The 21,381-nt window shown below is 36.1% G+C and overlaps 1 protein-coding gene across 6 annotated transcripts in view; it reads left to right on the top strand.

Moving 5' to 3' along the window:
• WDR25 (WD repeat domain 25) overlaps positions 1–21,381 on the top strand; it is a 104,676-nt gene that overhangs the window by 1,718 nt on the left and 81,577 nt on the right. For 4 of the 6 annotated variants that reach the window (XM_051769583.1, XM_051769582.1, XM_051769579.1 and 1 more), the window contains exon 2: positions 1,536–2,311. In XM_051769583.1, the coding sequence (XP_051625543.1) occupies positions 1,595–2,311 (717 nt within the window). In that variant the 5' untranslated portion in view covers positions 1,536–1,594. Of the gene's footprint in view, positions 1–1,535; positions 2,312–21,381 lie in introns of those variants that run through there. The other 2 variants (XM_051769581.1, XM_051769580.1) reach the window with 2 other exon arrangements.

Raw genomic sequence — 21,381 nt, 5'->3', positions numbered from 1 at the left:
CTTGATATGCTACTTATTTTTTCCTTGACACTGTTTAAATGAAATGTTATTGTAATAAATGTAGCTGTATTACTAAAAAAAGAATTTTCCCTTGCTCTTCTTTGCTGACACTTATAGCTATCTTAAACTTCAGATAAGGACAAAATGTCCTCTAGAGGGAGATCTTGTTGCTTTTATGTGCTAAAATGTTGGTCACCTTGTTCCAGTTAAATGTTTTGATCACCTGTCTTGGAAAGGATATGTGATGATGAATGTGTGTACTTCTGCTCTGGATCTGTGCTTGGAAATTTCATAACAGGATACAGAATATAATAGCCTGTCATGTAACACTTCTGTAGGTTCAGTGAAACATAGTTATTTTAGTTCAAATAGGTTTAATTCTGAAGTTAAATGAATAATCTTTACAAGTTCCAGAGCACTACTCCTGCAGGAGAATTTGTAGGACTTACATTTGTGGCATCAATTCTGCAAATGCTTACAAAGATACTGACTTTCATGCATCACTCTCTTTTTCATCAAGATGCTTTTGAGGGCAGTTCCTTTACTGTCATAAACCAAGAATTTCAGTAGCTGCTCTGAAAGTGTTGTGGATTAAATCTCTTCAGCATAATGAGTGCTAACAGCTGGGCAAGGAAACAAAGCAGAAATAAAATGTCCCATTTGATTGATCTCGGCAGTACTTTCTGCCTATAAACAGCAGAGGTTGAAATATTACTTTGCAGACACATCAATTGTTTGAATGTAGTTAACTCTATATTCCACATGCTCAATCCAAATTACTGGAAGAATCCTGGTGGGATTATTATGAGGGTGAGTTATTCAGCATGTTACATATGCAGCCTCAGCATGAGATTTTTCTCACAGATGCACTGAAAAACCTTATTCCACAGTAAAGGCATCTGTGGTCTTATTTTTCTGTATGTAAATGCAAATAGTGAATTTGGTGTAGTTTCTGTTATGTCTGTTGTGTAAAACTAAAGGCTGTGTGGAACTTACTCAATGGATATGGTTGGAAAATTTCCTCATACTGCGACAACTGCTGAATGGGTCAAAAATGTGTTCACTCTTTTAGTTGCCAGTTGAACCCCAACACACTTCTTTCAAGTCCTCTGTACTGTTAAGAAATAGATATTGTCAGGCTGACTCCAAAATAGTTGTAGTATTTGTATTCTTATAAATGTACCTACCAAACCACTACATAATTAATTACTTTTGTGTGAGGAGAAGTAATACTGCAAGTAAGGTAAAGTGATTTGCATTATTTATATTGCAAGATTGTTTTCCTTTTCATACTCTTTTTCATTGTTTTATGGTATGCAAATACTCTTCTGCAGTGCATTAAAAATGTATGCAAAGGGCTTGGAGGCAAATGGTGTTGTGTAATTGAAGGTACAGATGTGTTTTAATAGAGGAATAAATGCCATTGATAAAAGTTTGATGTTTTTTGTTAAGAAAGGCATGTTTACATCCCTAAGTTACTCATATTGTAGACTCTTTAATGAATTGTGCTCTGAATAATCAATTCTTTATTTTAGATCATAATTTTGGAGGATTGCAGCACTGAGATCTCTGGAGTCTGCTGTGTGTAGCCATAATGAGTTCGTCACTGGTTGCTTATGAAGATTCAGACTCTGAGACAGAAACTGAGAAGACTGAAGTCCCCCAAGCTTTTGGCACACAAATAAGCTCTCAGAGGTCTTCTGTGAGTTGTGGTCAGCACTTTGCACCTGGTAGTTTGGGTACAAAATCTACATATGAAATGCACCCTACGGAGAACAGTGGCAGTTCTGGCACAAGCACTGTTTGCGAAGATCCCCCTGAGCTTTATGCACAGAATAATAACACTGACTTGACATCTCCTTATTCTAGGAGGGCATACCCTGGCCATGCTGCATTATCTATGCCTTACAGAAACTATGAACAGACCTCAAACTCTTCAGCAAACTCTGGAAATGGCGTTTCCCAGAAGAGGATACATAAAGACAGTGCTACTACCATAAAAGGAATTAGACCATATATCCCCAAACGATTGCGTCAAGAAAGTTCCAGTACGCCTGAAACAAAGGAACCTGATCAGAGAGGTAGCTCAGATTGTGATGTTAAACTGGGTGTATTGGGAGAGCAGACTTCGAGAAAGATCTCTGAATTAATTAAGCCGTATTTGGGATCCAAATATAAATCAACTGAAGTCCCCAAAAGCTTAATATTTTATATGTCTAAACACAGTGGCCCTGTCAATGAAATCCAGTGGTGTCCTGTACGGGAACAGAGTCACATGCTTCTCTCAGCTTCTATGGACAAAACAGTCAAGGTAATGTAAAACAAGATGTTTTGTGGCCCAATCATCAAACTTAAAAATACTGTATTAAAGAATGCTCTTCTGGAAATAACATCCTTGCCTGTGTGTGTTTTAACAGTTCCAATGTATTCAGAATTCAAGGAGATGCTTTGAAGTATAAGACTCTATTATGAACTTGCAGCCTAATTCTTCACTATACCCACAGTTAGTTCCATTACTTTGGAATTTGGTATATTGTTTCGGGGTTTTTTTGAATTAGTCATGTGAGTGTTTTAGACCTTAGAAAGTTAGGTTTCTACTAGGTCATTTCTCATGATCTGTACCAGTGTTTTGTCACAATGGCCATAAACACTATGGTCTGCATACAGATCCTTCCCAAAGTCAGTAAACAACTGACTGCCGACACTGGAATAATATTTTGAGGAACTTTTCTGACAGGCCTACATGACTACTGCTGGAGGAGGTCAGATGGATTTTCCATCTGAACTAGTGTGACAATTAAGTCTTGCATCCCAGAGAGGTTTCTTGTTGTGATCTAAGGAGTCTTTACACTTTAAATTTGTTTCAAGGGTTAATTGCTCCAATACTCAAAGTGTATTTTCCTTCTAGTTTTAATGTTTTATTTGTTAATTTAGTCAGTCCAATGAGTCTTTTATTTTTAAAATGGATAATAAAAGTATTGTATATGTATGCTTTCCCAGACATAGGGCTATTTGCACCTCTGGGTTCAAATAATAGTCCTCTGCAATGGTTTTACACAGGAACATAGTTTTGATAAGAGCATACAGCAAGTGTCCTTTCTGGTGGAAGGCATGCTTTGTTGCATCTAAGATGTATTTACCGTAGCAGCCACGATTATTTTAAAACTTGCTTCTAAAATTTAGGACTTCAAGTAAATGCTACTAAACAGAGACCAAACAGAACAACACCCATTGCACCAGCATACTTCTAAAACCAAAGGAGAGAACTTAAACTGAATTTGAATTCCGATTTAATGTAGGAAAAAATAGCCTTAAATTCTCTTATTCAAATTGAGAATTTTTTCTTTAACTATTTTACTGTTTAATTTTTAGTGGAGAATGGAATTTCATTTAGTTTGGTTTTTTTAACACTTTTTTCTTATCTTAGAGTTTTTGTCTTTCCTTTCCTCTTTCCTGAGTTTTGCCATGGGGCCCTGTGAAATATATGCTACCTTTGCATCTTTGAAGCAGCAATGCTCTTGAATCTTGGACAGAGTTTTTGCTTTTGTCTCCAGATGTCTGCTAAAGCACTTGGTGGTCACAGAAAAGAAAACTCCGGATCTATAGCATGCATAAAATTTTCTCTTCCTAGTTGTTTATCTTTTATTTCTTAAGTTTATAATGACTTCCCTGGTTCTGTAGTCAGCATAATGTATCAAACCATCAAAGTCTTAGGAAAGATAGAATTCCTCCATCTTTTCCCAGCTTTTTTAACCTCTTCGTCTTAAACATTAACTTGGAGGAAAAAAAGTGCTGACGGATGTTTTTGGTAAGCGGGAATTTAAATTTGGATTGTACAAAACTATTTTACACCACCTCTGAATTTTGATATGTTTGACATTTTGTCTGAAGTTGTAACACAATATAACCTCATTTTATTGAGTGAAATTATGTATGTGTTGAATATAAAACAATCTAAAATCAAAGTTGTTATTGCAATGTAAAACTATTAAAAAATGAAAATAATGGCATGTCTGTTGTGTATTCTAAGCAGAAAGAAAGATTGTTTTTGTAAAGTAGTGTTACCACCCCTGCTTGGAAGCAGTCATTAACCAGTAAGGCTGGTTTTTAAAGAAATCTAACTGCTTTAGGTTCCCCAAACCTTGGAAATTCAATATAAATAGAATATATTAATGTTGTCAATGCTTCAGAGCACACGAGTGTAAAAAAATTTACTGAAGTAATAATGTGACTGTTAAGCAGTATATGAAAACACACTTCTATATTTTTAAAGGTAGCCTGTAGAGAGGTATCTATGGATGCTTCTTACTATTCTTTCCTGGTGAACCTTTTAATTATTGCGCTGTCACACACAGACCATCCGGGCCAGCAGAGGGCGCGGTGGCATCGAGGATTGCCGGGATGTTGGGAGCCCAATTCCCCTCACTTTCTGGGATCATGAGCCCATAAATCCCTGGTGACTGTCACAGCAGTGCTTTATCTTTTGGGGATTTATTTGCAGTCTACTGCTGCCTGAAGTTGCCCATTTTCTGGTATAAGCATAAAACAACTGATTGAAAATGCAGATGTACTTGTCTTTTCCCCCTCGTCCTTTAACTTCCCACAGCTTACCTTTTTTGTTGTTTTCTTCCCACAACACCTGCTTGGAATTGCTAGTTTAAGTCCAGACAGTGGATGCATGTCTTCTTTACCTCTGATGGGAATATGCAGACAATCAGGATGTTTGCACTATTTACTTTCAACATTTGATTAAGGTAAAACTCAAAGCACAGTTAGAAGTCTAAAATCCCTATATGATCAGAGACAGTAGGCAATCCAGAGCCTCAAAACTCTGTACTTTGAGTTAGTCATATGAATAACTGTGACTGAATAGTTTTATGTGTAAATGTCTTGGATTCAGTCCTTACATTCAGCCTATTAATTAAGATATTTATCCTTTGAAGAGTCCAATATTAGTGAAGATTTCTCAGAATTGAGAGTTCTATCTAAGTTGATCTGACTGTGATAGTTTGTGCTTAAATCAGAGATCTACAGTTGTATGCAATTTGTGTAGTGTTTAGCCAGTTTTGTATATTTTATCTGTTCTTGTGTGCTTAAATGTTTTCCTCTTAAATTTTCATCCCTAACCCCCCCCCCCCCCTTTGGCACAGAGAAAGAAGAGGCACTTGCTTTAGTTACCTTACTTTAGTGATTTTAATTTTTTTGTCCCATGTAAATTACTATGGCTGTCATTAATATCCCACAGATAAGTATCTAAAATGTGTATGTGAAACTGATTATATGGTTTTTTACTTTTTAAGTGTGTGTGCTTATCCTGTTTAAATCAGAAGAAAAGAACAGTCTTCCATTTATGTTCTCTCAGGTTAACCAATGTACATTTTAACATCATCTTTATGAATCAATGTAAATCATACTAAAATATTTACAGTAAATGAGTCGATGTCTGCAGTTTCTGTTGACTGAAGCATAGCCTAGAGTCAGGGAAGATCATCCAAAGCATTTTGTATAAATGTTTTGCATATTTAGGAATGAATGGACTGTTTTAGAGGACTTCATAGTTTTCTTTGAAAGTATTTCAAAGATCTGATTTTTTTGTATATCGCTGCATTTGAAAAACCTCAAACAGTTATCAAGTGGTTGAGTTGAAAAAATTATCAGTTATCAACTCAGGGGCGTGATTCTCTAGAGTAACATTTCCACCAGCAGATGGGGTGCCTCGACCTATTAGAAAGTGATGGGAACTGAACTCTACCTCTAAAGACTGGAAGACTTTAATATTTGCCTCTATGTTATGTGTTGAAAGACCAAAGTTACAAGTTTATGCATGTGTTGGTAAACATATAAGAAAACAACTGAGTTTTCTTAGAGACGTGAAAATATGATAGAACTTCATGTGGAAAGAGATATGTATTGCAGATTAGTAACTCACAGGTCTTCAAATCTGGAGCATTAATAGAATTTCATGCTAAATCTCAAATTTGTAAGGAATGGGGAAAAAACCCCTCCGAGTTCTGTAGGTTTTGTCAAATTTTTTACCCTCTGTTTTTGTAGAATTTTTAGCTTCCCCTTTGAAAGCTCCAGCCTAGGTAGCTGTAGAAAGGGACAGAAACCCTGATTCAGGGTTGGGAAAAGTACTGTTGGGAGCTCTTACTGTGACAGTTCTATTATTCACAGTTGCATTCTAACTGTATTAGGGTGGATTATGTTTTTAGCTTTATGTATTTTAAGGATTGTGAAACATTATTGTCTGAACTGATTACATTTGTTTTGTTTGAGTAACACTTCTGTTTGAATGGCTGCTGTAATTGAAATTTAGGCTACTACTGCCATTATTTGGGTTTTCCTACTAAAACACCAAAATAGTCTTTGTGATTTTAATATCTCATCTAGTGTTTTTTTGCATGAATGTTAAGACTCAACACCATTATTAAAGGTGCCCGGTTCCCGGTTCTGATATACAGTGCTTTGTATATCAGACCTTGCTTAGGTATTTCTGGTTTAGAACCACAACTACAGAATCCAGAATCACAGGTTCCCATTGAATACAGCTGCTTGCCTTCCGTAGCAGGGAACATTAAAAAATTGTGTCTTGAAAGATGAGTTTACCAATTGCAGAAATGACAATGCTGTTCATTCACGTTGACAGTGTCTTATATTTGGAAGACCTTGTCATTACGTAGATCCACACAGACGTTAATGTTTTCACTACTTACTGATTCTGGACTTAGCTTTTTAACAATTGTTCATAACTTCAAGCCTCCTATGCCTTTATTCTGTATTTCCTATTTTTGTCTTTAAAAAGATGTTACCTGGAGTTAATTTTTAATCATCTGTTAGCTTTTAATTTTGTGTTCCTGATTTTTTATTTAGAGCATCACAGCAGGGATTATGTTTGTTGCAAAGTATTTCTTAATTTTCAGCACTTTCATTCTCTGTTGTTAAACAGGATCAAGGAAAGAAAGTGCTGAGATTCTTGAGTGTGCAAAATGTATATTAATAGCACTTTGACAGGATGTCTTGTGTTGTAATACATTGCTGGAAGTTTTTCTTATACATTTTTTCCCTACTTGCCTAGTTGAATGTTATTTAGTCACAGCTGAATCTATACAAGCAAAGCAAAAGTTTTTAAAATGAGTGTGGTGGGTTGACCTTGGCTGGATGCCAGATGCCCACCAGGCTGCTCTATCACTCCCCTTCCCAGCTGGACAGGGGAGAAGGAGTAAGGTGAGAAATGACTCATAGATTGAGATAAGGCAGTTTACTAAAGCAAAAGTTGGAATGCACAGAAACAAAGCGGAAAATGACAAGGTTTATTCTCTGTTTCCATTAGCTTTTACATCTGAGCTGGTGTCACATGATATGGAGTATACCTTTGGTTGGTTTGGGTCAGCTGTCTGGGTCATGTCCCCTCCCAGGATCTTACCATCAATATGGGGGAGAAGGAATGTCAAGAGACAGTGCTGATGCTGTGCCAGCCTTGCTCAGCAGTAGCCAAAACACTGGTGTGTTATCAACACCTCTCTAGCTAACAATGCAAAGCACAGCACAGTTAGGGCTGCTATGGGGAAATGAAGTCCATCTCAGACTCAATTCAATGAGTTTAATAATATCAGCCTGTTGAACAGAGCCATTGCTGACTTCCCATAATTAAGAACACAAGAGCCATACTTGTTCAGACCAAGGCTCTGTCTAGCCTGGGGTTCAGTCTCTAGTAAGGTCCATGAGTAGATGTGTAGAAAAGATGAAATGTCAAAGGTTTGTGGTGCCTTTTAGTCCTCTTCTGGTTTCTGTTTGTTTTCGAGTCAGGGGATTTCTGAGCTCCAAAGTGGTTCACCTTTGTAACATGCTACCTCAAGAGATTTCTTCTACATAGTTTTCCAGTCTTCTGAGATGCTTGTGATCATTAGATGGTATGTTATTCATACTTCAAATTTAATATACAGATTTTGCTTCCTAGTGAGTGTCAAATCTACAAGAAATACCATTTTTAATCATATTTTCAAAATATTGTATTGTTTTGTGGTTGTGTGTCTGTTAGGAGAAAGCACAGTAGTATATCCAGGAATTTTGTTATTGATCCTGTTGTACTGGACTGAATAGAAGATGATAGCTTCCACCCATCTATAAACTGTGTGTAGCACAGGTGGAAGCAATACAGATTTCCTAGTTAGTGCTGCTACCCTGCCCCAGAGTAACAAAACCTAATATTTATGCTTTCAACCATTCTGCACACAATTCACTTGGAATAGGCAATGTTTCTTGTTGTTCTGTCACACGCGTGTCGGTTTATGAAGGAATGAATTTAAGCTGCCAGCCTATTTCCTATACACCCAGGCATAGCTGTCAGATGGCTGCAGCCCTGTCACTGCTAGGCTGGATTCAAGCTGTTCACTAAGCAGCATTACCTGTTGTGCTGCTAGTACTTCAAGTATTGCAATTCTTAAATAAATTTTTAAAACCTAATTGTGGCAATGTTCCTTTAACTCTAGGCAACGATGAGAATTTGGGAAGTCATCCTATTCAATACATATATTCTTTATTTGAAATATTTTAAAGAAGATCTCTCTGATGTTGGTATATTTTAATAGCATATTTTAAAAATAACAAGGAGTTCTCTCCATTATCTCCAAAGTGGCAAGGAAATGCTCATATTCTGGGGATTGTATGCTGCTTACGTAGATGTGAGAAAAAAGAATTGTTTTTCTTGTTGGAGAGGCTACTAAAGAGGCTGTTCTGAAATACTGAAGCTGGCTTTTCTTTATGAAGGTTCTGACTTTCTTCCCTTGTTTATTTAGAGCTATGTGTAGTTCTTTCAGTGACTTTAAGCTTCCTGATTATTAAGATGGAAGTACAGTTATGTGATCAATACCTGCATAGTAATATCAGTTTCCTGAGCACTGAAAGGGCTTTTTTTGTATACCTCGATCTTCTTCTAACAAAATTATTTCATACACTTCAAATGAGAAGTATTTTCCACTTTGCTTATTTTGTAAGAAAAGGAACATCATGCAGGAAGGAATGTACTTGACCATCAGTAAAAGCTTCTAACCATGCTTATGGCTGGATGATAATACAGGTCAGGATGCAATCGATAGCTCTCACAATTGTTCTGCAAAATCTGGTGACACATGTCAGCAAAGAACAGTTCATGAAAGTGGTGGATTTTGGTCTCTTCGTCCCAAAGGTTTGTATGAGTAAGAGTTGCTTCACATTTGGTATGTTAATACCTCGATAATGTTTAGAGATCGCTGTTAGAGAGATATATTTTTTTAATTATTTTCTTCTTTCGAGTGATGCTGTTGTCAAGGAAACAGAAATCCTTGTAATGCTTTTGTTCACTCGTTCAGAGTCCACAGCTGGAGATGACTTGTATGGTTTTCATTATGTTCTTAGTGGTTGACACACTCTTAGGCCTCAAAGGATTTTTTCAAAGGATTCTTTGAGTATAAATAGCACCATCCTGATCTCTGTAGGTTTTGATAGGCCATTGTTTCTTTCCTTCTGCACTGACAAGAACTATATTCAGTACTGCTTTGGATTAGAATTTATCTAAACACTTGTATGAAAATTGACATTTAAAAAAAAAGGGGTCAAAAATGCAACGAACCTCAGCTTTTGGATAAGGTTTTCAGCTCTGTAATGTCTCTTGACTTAAGATCTCTTTAAAGAATGCAAGAGTGATACCCCAAGTGGTCTTGCAAAGCATTTTTGACCACTTTTGGCTGTATTAGAGGATTGGCTGTGGGGAAGAAGAGTGGATATTTTGTGATGTAGCTAGTATGCCTGTGTTCCCCATTCATGCCTCCCCCCGCCCCGCCCCCAAATAATTTGGGAATTATTTAAAGAAAAATTTAAAAAATAAAAGTTCCTCCAAGAGCAGTAGTTAAGGAAGCCCGTCTGAATCTTGAGTCTGACTATAGATCCTCTTCAGTTTCTTTCTCCTTTGGGACTTCTGCAGTGTCTTTAACTTTTATTCAGCTGCTTAGCTTGATAAAGCCTTGAGGGAAAAATGCTGAGGCCTCTTGTAAAATTTGGTGGCATTGACCAATAGGTGCAAAGTGGTCACAGGTGAGATACACAGGGTAACATGGCTGTTGTGATAGTTTGTTATTTCACAATAACAAATAACAGTTTGTTATTTGACATTTGTTATTTCACAAATCTTTTTTCTATGCAGACCCAGAAGGATAGAGAGTGACTTTTGGATATCCTTAACAGTGATGTTGAAAGAAAGGATTCTGTTTCCTTGTGTTACCTAGAAAGAATTTTGGTTACTTGTATGATTACTTACAGAAATATCAAGAATTTAAAGTGTTTATCTGACTTTTTTTCCTAGAAACCCACCTGCCCTGAAGGGCTGAACTCCACTTCCTTTCTGGAAGCACTGGGAACTCTACTGGCAGTTTACTAAGTGTCTTTGAAGTAGCCTGTAGCAGAGAAATAAGCAACCTTGTCTCTTCCTGGCATAGCCAGCCTACTAGGGACAAAACAGTCAGGGCTAGAGGTGTCAATGAAGTAGTGTTTCTAATGAAGCTTAACTGATAATGCCATAGATTAAACTCTCCAATTATACATAGGACCTGTGTGGGCTGCTGTGCAATCTAATGTCAGAATGTCATCTGAGGTGGGAGAAATGTTTGGTGGTGTTATCTCCCTTCTGGATGCATCAGTAAGATTGCTGGTGAAAATTCAAAATTTTGATGCCTGGGAAAAATGAGTTAGAGTAGTTCTAAGTTCTTAAGTGACTGTAATACATTATGGTAGTATCTTTTTTTTTAACAGTTAAGAAACTGAATATTTTTGCTGTTTAAAAATATAAATAACACCAGTCTAACTTTGCCTCTTTTCTAGAAGTCTGGCTTTATAGCTGCATCTCACATACTGCTATATATTAAAAAAAATAAAAAATCTGCTAACAAAGCTACAAGGCATCTTATGACTTTGATTCCTTACCCCTCTTAGTCTGTCAATGTTGTCAAGGAAACAACTTTTTGAGAAATTTTGCTCTACTTTTTCAGGTTCTATAGAGAGATGACTTGTGTATGATTTATCTGGCATCAGGAGTAGAAAGAGTTTTTCTGAAGTTTCTATTCTTCTCAATATGTTCCTGTCCTTGCTTTTTTTAAAGCAGATTTTATTTTTAGCCTGTGTCATATAGCTGCATCTTTAAGGTCAAAATATCAGTTGATGTACTAAGGATTGCTGACACTTGATCTTTAAATGAAGCCTGATAGAAAGAACTTTAATGACATTTTGCTATGTATTTATTCCAGAAAGACAACTGTTAGTTATAAATTTCTTTTAAATTAAAGGAGAAAGAAACATTAAAAAGCCCTGTTGCTCTTCAGAGAATTTGCTTCATTACTGTGGTACTAATGGCTTACTGTCCTTTATCATACATATCATGTTTCATTGCATCCCCATTCATTGTATTCATTTCATCCCTCTTCAAAGAGGCAGTGTTTTGTGGGTAGCATGGAGTTGTGTTTTGTTTGTCTTCCAGTCTGTACATGCTGACTGACCAGCTGGTTAGGATATTATGTCTGAGCTTTACCTTCAATATGCTTGTGGGGGCTTTCTTTTTTATTATTTTTTTTTTTTAAGTAAAACTGCTGTTTTTCTTCTGACATATCTGATAATGTAGTTATAGAAAAGTTTACCTTTCTCAGATGTTTTGGTTGTTTGATGGATTAAGAATACTGGGCATGATAATGAAGACTGCATGTGCTTGTATGTTGTGCATGTGACAGCTGTGTAACACCTTGCTTTCTGAAGTCATATTTTGGAGTCTGCCCTTTTCTCTGGTCTCCTTGTCTCTTTCTGTATTATAATTTGCTCATTAAAAGAATTTTTCTCATTCTGAACACTGTGACTAGTGGATGGAAATTTGTATTTTTATCTGCTAGGAAAGGGACATGGATGGTTGTCTATGGAAAGGATGGCAGTTAGGGATGCAGGTGGTCAGGGTTGACATAGTCATATAAACATGTTAAAGCTAGCACTATGTTAACAATACAAAAGAAATTAAAATTAATTAGGTAGTTCAGTCTTACTCTGCTTGCTACTACTGAAATAATGCTAGTTAAAGTGTCCTCATTGTAGAAAAATACATAGCTGCTTGACATAATTAATAGTTTATTTCCATAATTAAATAACTAGTTCTGCTCATGTTCAATACTGGATTATGCCATTGACATCAGTGGGTTTCGGATCGCATCTGTATTTTCCACAGAAAAGGATCCTTGATATTTTGTTTTGATTTGTTGGGTTTTTCTCTTTGTTTTTGTTTTGTTTGTTTGTTTTTTTTCCTCAGTTATTAACATTCTCAATAGCCTTGGGAATAATAAATGATTTATTTTTTAGTTGGAAGAATAAAATTGTAAAGAAAATATAACTTATCCAGGCTGACTGATAAAAACTAGATTCATTAAAGCTCAGGTTTTGAAATAGCTGTTCTAAATCACTAGCTGTGTATTGCTTCTCATAGTTAGATATTACTTCAGATCAGTGTGGACAATGAGACTGCAATAAGAAAACCACCTGGTTAACATTGGGGATGTACAGAATTTACCTGTAGATTTGCATTAGGTAATTTCTTACAAATAGAAATTTGTCCCTAAGTACAACTCTCTGCCACTATTTTTGGAACTGCTGTAGTAAAGTGTTACTTTGTGCTATTCAAAAATACAGTATCAGCAGGTGCAGGATTGGCAGCATCCCGCTGTGTTGTGCTGCTCAACAGCCACTGCACATCCGATGGCTGGGTCGGCAAAGCTTGTCCATAGCTGTTGTTCCTGCTGTGTCAGACTCTCCCAGTGGATCATGTGCAAGAATGAGATAGGTTAAATTGCTCATTTTATTTGTTGTGTTTGTACTTATTTGTTTTGTGACTGTATGAAGAGATGTTTTCTGATTTTATATATATGTACATATATCAATATAAAGCTGTAAAGCACATGAGTAGCCTTAGCTGATTCACAATTTTATATGAAAAAAGTATGATAATATTGAAGTACAGTACAAATAGATATGGGTTTGAATTTTGGTAGCTACTGGTTAACTGAAACTTGAGGGGAAAAAACCAAACAAATTGAAAGAGTTGGTCAATGGTGTTTTCTCTATCCCATTTTCAGAAGCAAGTAATAAGTCGGCAGACACAGTGTTTCAGAAGCTTGGAAGTACAGTTGCTAAGACTGTACTTGTGTTCTGAATAGAACAGCATTTCTTTCTCTAGTAGTGGATGATCAAAATCTGTGGCATGCAAGTGTCTGTGGGATATGTATTTGTGAATATATCCAGTCCTTCCTGACCTCTAGGGACTCTTAAGACAATTTTCCTGCGAAGAAGTCTGAAATTGGGTGTCTAACACTTATGAGGAATCCCCACTTTTAATAGAGCATCAATGTATATGACTTGAGGAATTGATCGATGCTAATGAGTATGATTCATAGAGATGAAGGGAAAACCAGATTATTTGATAAATGGCTTTAGTTAATTAAATGGTTTAGTTAATTATCTCCTGGAGAGTTGCAATACATTTGAAATTCTTCTCCTTTGCCTTCTGGTAAGATCTGAAGTGTTTCCTGGACAGGAATACTGACTGATAGTAACCACTATTGTGGTTGTGCTTTTGGATGTTCTGAACACCTTTATATCAATCTTAACACGCTACTACACACACTACAGTGCATTCTGAAGTTGATGAGAAGCTGCCAAACTTATGCCATATTCTTTTCCCATATAGAGTTGGCAGTAGAAAATTTAGTGGTTTTAAAGTAATTCTTAATAGCTACCTGTCATTAAATGTTGGTTTCTCTTGAATTACTTACCTGAATATGTGCATCAAACTACTTTACTTGAACCATGTCATCCCAAATATGCCTAATACTGTGTGTGGAGCAGCTAATTTACCTGAAGTAAATTTCTGTGGATATGTAATATACAGGTGGGGTGGGGATTTAAGTGTCTTTGTCGTATTTAACTTTGACCTATGCTAAAATAACTCCAAGTTTTCATATTCTACAATAAACCATAGCTTGAATCTCTAGCTGATTTATAAGTATATTGTAAGTTCTTTTCACTTCTGCGTTTTCCAGGAGCTTACCGTTTGAGGAACAGCCTCAAGGTTAGCCATATTACAATGATTAGTCACAGAAACGCTTGAAGGTTAGCTGCAAAGTAGGTGCGAATTCTTCCCTTTATTTTGGTGTGTGTGGGAAGTTACTCTCTTGCACTGTCTGCCCAGCATGAATGTACAATTGCTATTTTGTAGCTACAAAAAAACCTAGTCACGCTCGTAACTTTTAGCTGGCTGAGAATGTGATCTGTGGGAGCATATTCCTTGGAGTCAATGGTTTATGGAGAATTTGTGATTAGCTTCAGACGCAGTGATCCCAGAATCTTTCCACACAATAAACAACACGCTACGTTAAAAGATAACGATCTATGGCACAGCAAAACCACTTTGCTGTTGAGAAGGATGGAGTCACTGATAACTGATGATTTTAAATGTCCTTTACTGGATATGTATATATATACTTATTTACAAATTGCTTTTTGGTGTGCTTTGCTTGTAATGTAAAGGTTGCCCGCTTTCAGACTAAAAAATAGTCTTTTTTATACGTGGTTCTCTTCTCTTTTTCTTGTTTTCTCTCTTTTCTTTCTTTGTCAGCTTGCCATATTTTTCAGCATTTGGTAAGCACATCTCTCTTGTAAATAGTGGGAGTTAGCTAAAAAAGATTGATTGGTGCGGATGACTAAAATATCAAATGAAGTTTCCGATAGAATGAATCTTGCTGTTTGGCCTGATTTCCCTCAACTGTTCTTGAGACTCTTATTTGATGTTTTGGCTGAGAATTTCTGATGTTTTGTTTGGACTCCCTAGTACATAGGATGTGAATTTCTAGGTTCCTTTAGTACAAATATCTGCAATAATTCAGAGGATACTTAATTTGGATTTTAAAATGGTTTGAGAAAACAGAATGCATAAATATATGGTCTAATAAGTATATGGTCTGGTACTATCATACTGTCTCTGTAGAGCAGATGAATTAAGTTGAAAAACGTTTTCAAATGTTGCTTTCCTCTTAATTTTCTATAAATTCAGTGATGAGCATTAGAAACATACACATTTATTCCCCTGAAATGTCAGAAGACATTATCATGTCATACTTCCACAGAAATAAAACATGAGAAAATACTAATGCCATAGTTTTGCTTCTTATTTATTACTTCTGTTCCCGACTTGTATTTTTCTAAAAAGCAGTAGCCCACTGCTCTGGGGGATTTAAAACATGCAGTAGCTTTGAAGACGTGTAGCAGTTGGCCTTCAATTAGTGCTCGTTAGGCAACCTGTCTTGCTTTAGAGTTAACCTATTATGTTCTGTAGTGGTAATGTTAGTGTAGTAGTAGTAGTGTAATGTAGCCTCCCATGGCCTGTTTTATTCTGTTGACCACTTTTTATGGGAACAGAATAATTTATCATGAAACTTGGCAAAAGTGATTATTCATGACTGAAAGAAAGTGTTTCAGCAGTATTTTTGGTGTTCTTACGCAGAATAAAGAGAGGGACAAGAAAGATCTGTAGTAAGTTTTATTTCTCCCCTGTATTTCTTTTGGATAAGCCTGAGTAGGTTGCTTTTCTCTGAAACATGCTTTGAGCACTTTTTTGAGAGCTACAGTTGTGATTTTGTTGACTGGTTTGGTTGAAGATCACTTTTATCTGAATTGGTGTCCTTAGCAACAGGGACTTAATTCTCACTGTTGTTCATCTCTAGAGACTTTAGAACATGTTTTTTTCTTCTCACTTTCTTAGTCTATTTATAGCTTAAGAAAACAGGTATTGTGGGAAGGTAAGTAACATGTAGTAGACCTTTAGAGGAAGTTCTTTCCAACCCTGGAACTGGCACTATGAGATGTATGCCCTGTTTGGGGTCAGGTATTCTCCTTTCACCGATGAGAAATGGACCAACACTGTTGGAGGGCGACACCCTCCCGAGAGAAATGCAGCTCCCTGCTGGTATAAGCAGGGTACTGACCCAGGGGTTAATGACCTACAGCACAGAGTGTGTCATCCCCTTCTCTGTTCTCTGGGCAGTTGGCATTGCCAGGGCTTGCGATGAACCTTTGAAGCAGAACGTTAAATGTGCACTTAATGAAGGTACCTGGCAGCAGGAACTGGCATTTAGTCAAGGTCAGGTGTTTCTTGGCACTGTGCACTTTAAGAACATTTCATTTTTCATTTTTTTTTTTTCAGAAAGATTTTGCTTTATTTTTCTCTCCAAACATAATCCTTGAGAGAACGTTGATCAGGAGAGAGTTTTCAGGTATTGAATAAAATTGCTGTGCAAACTGGGCTGAGAGGCACAGGACAACCTTACAGCATATAATTATTCACACTATTGTTTTGACTGATTAAAAATCCTTTATGTCAAATAGTTGAAGAACAATAGAGTAAACTTAACCTTTTGTACTTTAGAACTCTGTCTAAATGTTTCTTCTCTATCTTGGAGTGCATTATTCATTAATTTCTTCTCTAGTGGAAAGAAGCTGTCTTTACACTTAAAAGAATAAAAGACAAAACACCAAGGCATGACTTCTTTGACACTCTGTTCTCAGGGTCATTTTTTTCCTATTTTCAGGGTTGATTTCTCCAAGAAGGTCTGGATCAAGACCAAGATCAGAGTTGACAATCAAAGACTCCTTCTGTCTCTGAAGATAGTAATGGTTATAACTTTTTTCCCAACAGAATCAGGTCAATGCATTTTCTCATTTTCACATTTTTACATTCTATATTGTATTTTATCCCTGAATTTGGTTGAATTCTTCTTCTTTGTAATGAATTGGAGTTAGCTGTAAACAAGATGGAAGAAAGTATACAACCTATGATGGACAGTATTCTTAGTATGCAGAGTTGTGGTACTTCTGGCTTGATGGTGAATATTTTTCAGTCAAGTCAATCTTGTGATCTTGAGTTCAGTTAAGAAAGCTCAGTCATTTTTGGTTTCTTTTCCATCTTATGGAAATGAGGAATTTCCGTATTTATGAGGAATTTGTTTTTAACTGTCCTTTCTGAGAAAACAATCAGAATTAGTGTTTTTTTTCTTACCTTTTGCCTGAAAGAGGGTTTCTTAACAAAAGCCATGTACTTGCACTTGAACACATAACACAATATTAGCAGGTAAGCAAAGGTATGCAATTTTCCTGAGCAACAAAATACTTGATTACAGGTCTAATGATAGTTTAAGAGGTGTTTTCAGATGTGATGAAATCAAGGCCTTGAAGCAGATGAACTTAATTATCTTTGTGAATATTCACAATCACATTATGTGCTTTAAATGTCACATTTCGAAATAGTGCCTCATTGCTAGTTAATTAACAATAATTACTCAAGGTAGTACTTATGTTTCTGGAATCTCTTACCTACTGTGAAAAATGTACTTTGCTTCTAAAGGTGTCTCAGTATAAGATCCAGATTTTACTTAACTCATTCTGAAAATGTTGCTGTTGTTTAGTCCCTCTGTACACTTTCCCTCTACCACTGCAGCGTGGAGAAACAGTTATTTCATTCCATTTGCTCTGCTACAGCTGTGCAGTGTTTTTAACACCTGAATCATGGTGTGTGTAATATATTTTTTCCTTTTTTAAAAAAGGAAGCGGTAAATTTTTTTTTCCGTGGCAGAATAAGGAAAGAGAAGCAGTAGCAAATTAAACTGGAAGTCTAGATCCATCATGAGGTGTTACAAAGGTGTGTTGACATTTTCAGCTAAAGAAATATGGCTTATGATAATACCAGAAGGGGTTTTTTTCAGTCATAGCACTTATGCTCAGTATGCTTTTCTCTGGGTAAGGATATTTTTTTCTTGGCAGAGAGTGCTATACAGCCCAAGATAGCTTACACTGCAAAAAAACCCCCTCGTAGATCCTAGAAAGTCCTGCCTATATTCTCATTTCCAAGTTCCCTCTTCCATCTTTTTTCTCTGCATTTCATGTGGAAATTTAATTGAAATGTTCAAGGATTCTCTTCAAGTTTTTTCCTTTAAAATGAATCTTTTTTAAACAGTGAATCTTTCATTCAACTTGTTTCCAGCAGTACACTTTACATGTGCTTATGTGTATGTATATTAAAATATATATTTAAATGTATCTAAAAAGAACCTTAAATTAACAGAAAACTACTATTGTCAACTTCTTATCCTTAAAAACTGCATATTATCTTTGCATTCACCTGTGTGAATGGGGTGTCCATTGAAATCCTGGTAAAAATGTGTAATGTATTTAATAATATTTTCCTGTATAGTGTATTAAATACTTTAAAGTTTTTAATTCATGACAGTACTTACAACATGCTAAACAGATGTTTGAATTCTCATCAATCTAAAGCTAATTCAGAGAACAGCAAGAAAAGCTACAATTTTTAGAAACAGTCATGAAGATTAATTAAACTAATTATCAGTGCTTTGTGCAGTGGGAGTGGAGCTAACTGCAGGTACATGAAGACATAACCAAGGGAGTGATGAATATTTTTTCAACTGGTAAAAATATTCTAATGATAGCAACACAGATGGAAAAGAAGCTGAGTAATATGAAGCTGAAGTAATAACATGCATCTGTTTGTGGTAGGGTCTTTAACATATTATGTGAAAATAGTGTTGGAAGTGGTGAGCACTTAATTGGGGAAACTTCCCAATAATAATTTTTCAGTTGTAGAATGACTCGGAGAAAATGAGCTTTGCACAACCACCAGGGTTTGATTTTCATTATTTGGAGAACATCATAGACCCATTCTAATTGAATTGTAATGGTTTGGTAATGATTTCAAAAAGCTTTCACCCGCTTGTCTGCTATGTTAAATGGGTTGAAACAAAATAACACTTTTTGCTTAACTTTTTCTCCTGCCCTTATATATGAATGACTCTTTCCTTTGTAAAGACTGATGAGAAATCTGCTTTTGGGTATCTCAGTACAGAGTTTGGATTATCAAAAACCTTGATATGCAATTGCTGACATTATAATTATTTATTTTAGAAATTGTTCGCATTTATGTGCTTAAATAGGAGTTAAATACTCCTGAAAAATATGATAAAAACTGGTCACTAATCTCCTTAAATTTATGATAATATGCAGAAGCCTGCAATACTACTAATATTTGCATTAACTTCTAATTTTGAAATTCTCCGTTCTGTGGGTTTGCAGTGGTAGTGAAGTAAATGCAGTGAAATTCTTCTAGTGGTGAAGTAACAGTTTCTGTAGGTGTGTCATACTGCTGCTGCAGTGAGAAATGCTGAACCACGTCCTACCTGATGTGAGGCTGAATCATTTAAGTGTTTATGTTGCAGTAGTGCCGAGGAGCTGAGCACTCTCCAGCCTGTGGTGGAACTTTGGGTTTATGTGTGGGTTTCAGGGCTGTGCTGCCCAGAGGAGTTGAGCCAGCTTGGGTGCTAGAAGCTGCAGAGTGGGACTGGTGTGATGCTCTCCAGAGCTATGGAGTCATTTCTCTGGGATAAATTTAACAGTGGGATGTCTCATGGCATCACGGCACTGATGTGATGATAGAGTAGGTTTGTACTATGTGAATGTAACCTGAGGCAGTCCCTACTGATAGAATACCATAATTATGCATTGTTGCTTGCTAAAGTGAAGTGTGTTTATCAGGCTTTAGAAAAAGGGGAGGGAAGAGATGTGTATTTTTACAAGAATATAAATATTACATTTACTTCTGTAGTTAAAAATAACTTAATTAGGTCCTATGTAAATGCCAGGCAATGTTTGCAAGTGTCAGTATGTTCATATCTGCTCTTTGATAACTGTCACTAATTCATAGTTTCAAGACAATGTCCAAATAGGAGAAAGCTAGCTTTTAATCTGGTTCTAGGTTTTCAGCAGGGACTATTATTTTCATTTCCAGCTTCAAAGGTATGCTCCTTTACCGGCTGTAAAATAAAAGTTAGCAATACCATCTCCTTAATATGACAAAACTACATCGATTATGCACATCGATTATGCTTTTTTATGTTGTATTTATAGTATTTATAGATGCTTCCACCCGCACTTTTGTAGCAGGACTTCTCACTTGAACTGTACTCCTACTTTAAAAAAGTCAGTTACATCTGGAAAACAGCTTTGAAACATTTAGATTACAGTAATAATCCCTCTTTAAGTTACAGCTTCCTATATCTTAAATTGCTGTAGTTTTTCTCACCGTATGATATTCAGGTAAACTAAAAATATTTAGATGCTTTTCTGCTTTAAGAAAAAAAAAGATGTGTATTTCTTAAATGAATGTTATGCCTGTGTTTAATGATGTTGAATCTATTATTAAAGTAAACAGCCTCCTGATGTATTAATAAAGGAAAAGCTATTTACCAAAGTCTTGTGGAGAATGTGAAAGAAATAATTAGTCATTCTTTTAAGGTTATTTTTTGAATCTTAAAATTTCATGCAAACATTTGTGCTTTGTATTGATGAAAAATATAATCAAAGATCTGTTGTTCAACTTCAGGTTGGCTGTATCAGAGTACTACATTGTAGGAATGTTAAAGAACATTGAAAACCCTCTGCTGACTAGATGTACATTAGTTTTGCAAATTACCTGCCAATGCCCTTTGGGACAAAGCCCTTCATGAAATCATTGTCAATAGCTTTCTGTTGGGTTGACTTATATAATAGGTTATTCTTCAAGATTTCACAGGAGAGAGATTAAATGTTATAAAGTACAGAGTACAGAAACTCCGTAGGGCAATCTAAATGATGTTATAGGAACTGAACTATATTACAAAGAATATTAAACATATTTGCAATCTTCTGTTATTTGTCATATGAATGCCAGGCCCCTTTCTGTCTGGTGGATTGCATAGATATGCAAAGGAGAAATAACAAAAGCTAATCAGTTTTGTTTTATGTAAAGCTGTTAATATGTAGATACTTGAGCTCCCTAAAAATAAATAAATAAATCTGAGTGTTCTAATGATGCATGTTGATGTTGTGTAAATTGCTTGGAGAAGAGGAGCTGCTGTAATCACTTCACTTGAAATAGGAATATACTTAAAAAGAAAATAGGATGACACAGCCAGTGTTGTACATCTGTGCTAAAATTACTGTGAATTAGTCAAGTGTCAGTTAACCTGAGACAGTTGGAGTAATGCTGGTGGGGGCTTTACCTCCTTGGGGCAACAAACCCAAACTGTCCCCCTCTCTTTAGTGTAGAGACACACGGATATGAAGGGTAGGAATCAGTGCAATGGACCCAGCATGCTGGAGATAAATGTGGAAACAAAATATTTTCATTATGTGCAGTGTAACACAGGGGAGCTGGAATGGAAGGGGAAACTTCTGTCAGTCATGGTAAAGTTTTTGGCATGGTTACCAGCGATGGGCCACGGC

The sequence above is a fragment of the Manacus candei genome, unplaced genomic scaffold (genome assembly GCF_025592945.1).
Source record: "Manacus candei isolate 608988 ecotype Guabito, Panama unplaced genomic scaffold, ASM2559294v1 h1tg000109l, whole genome shotgun sequence".
In the NCBI taxonomy this organism is placed as follows: domain Eukaryota; kingdom Metazoa; phylum Chordata; class Aves; order Passeriformes; family Pipridae; genus Manacus; species Manacus candei.
Note: the sequence above shows the minus strand (reverse complement) of the source record. Positions and strands in the feature narration are given on the sequence as shown.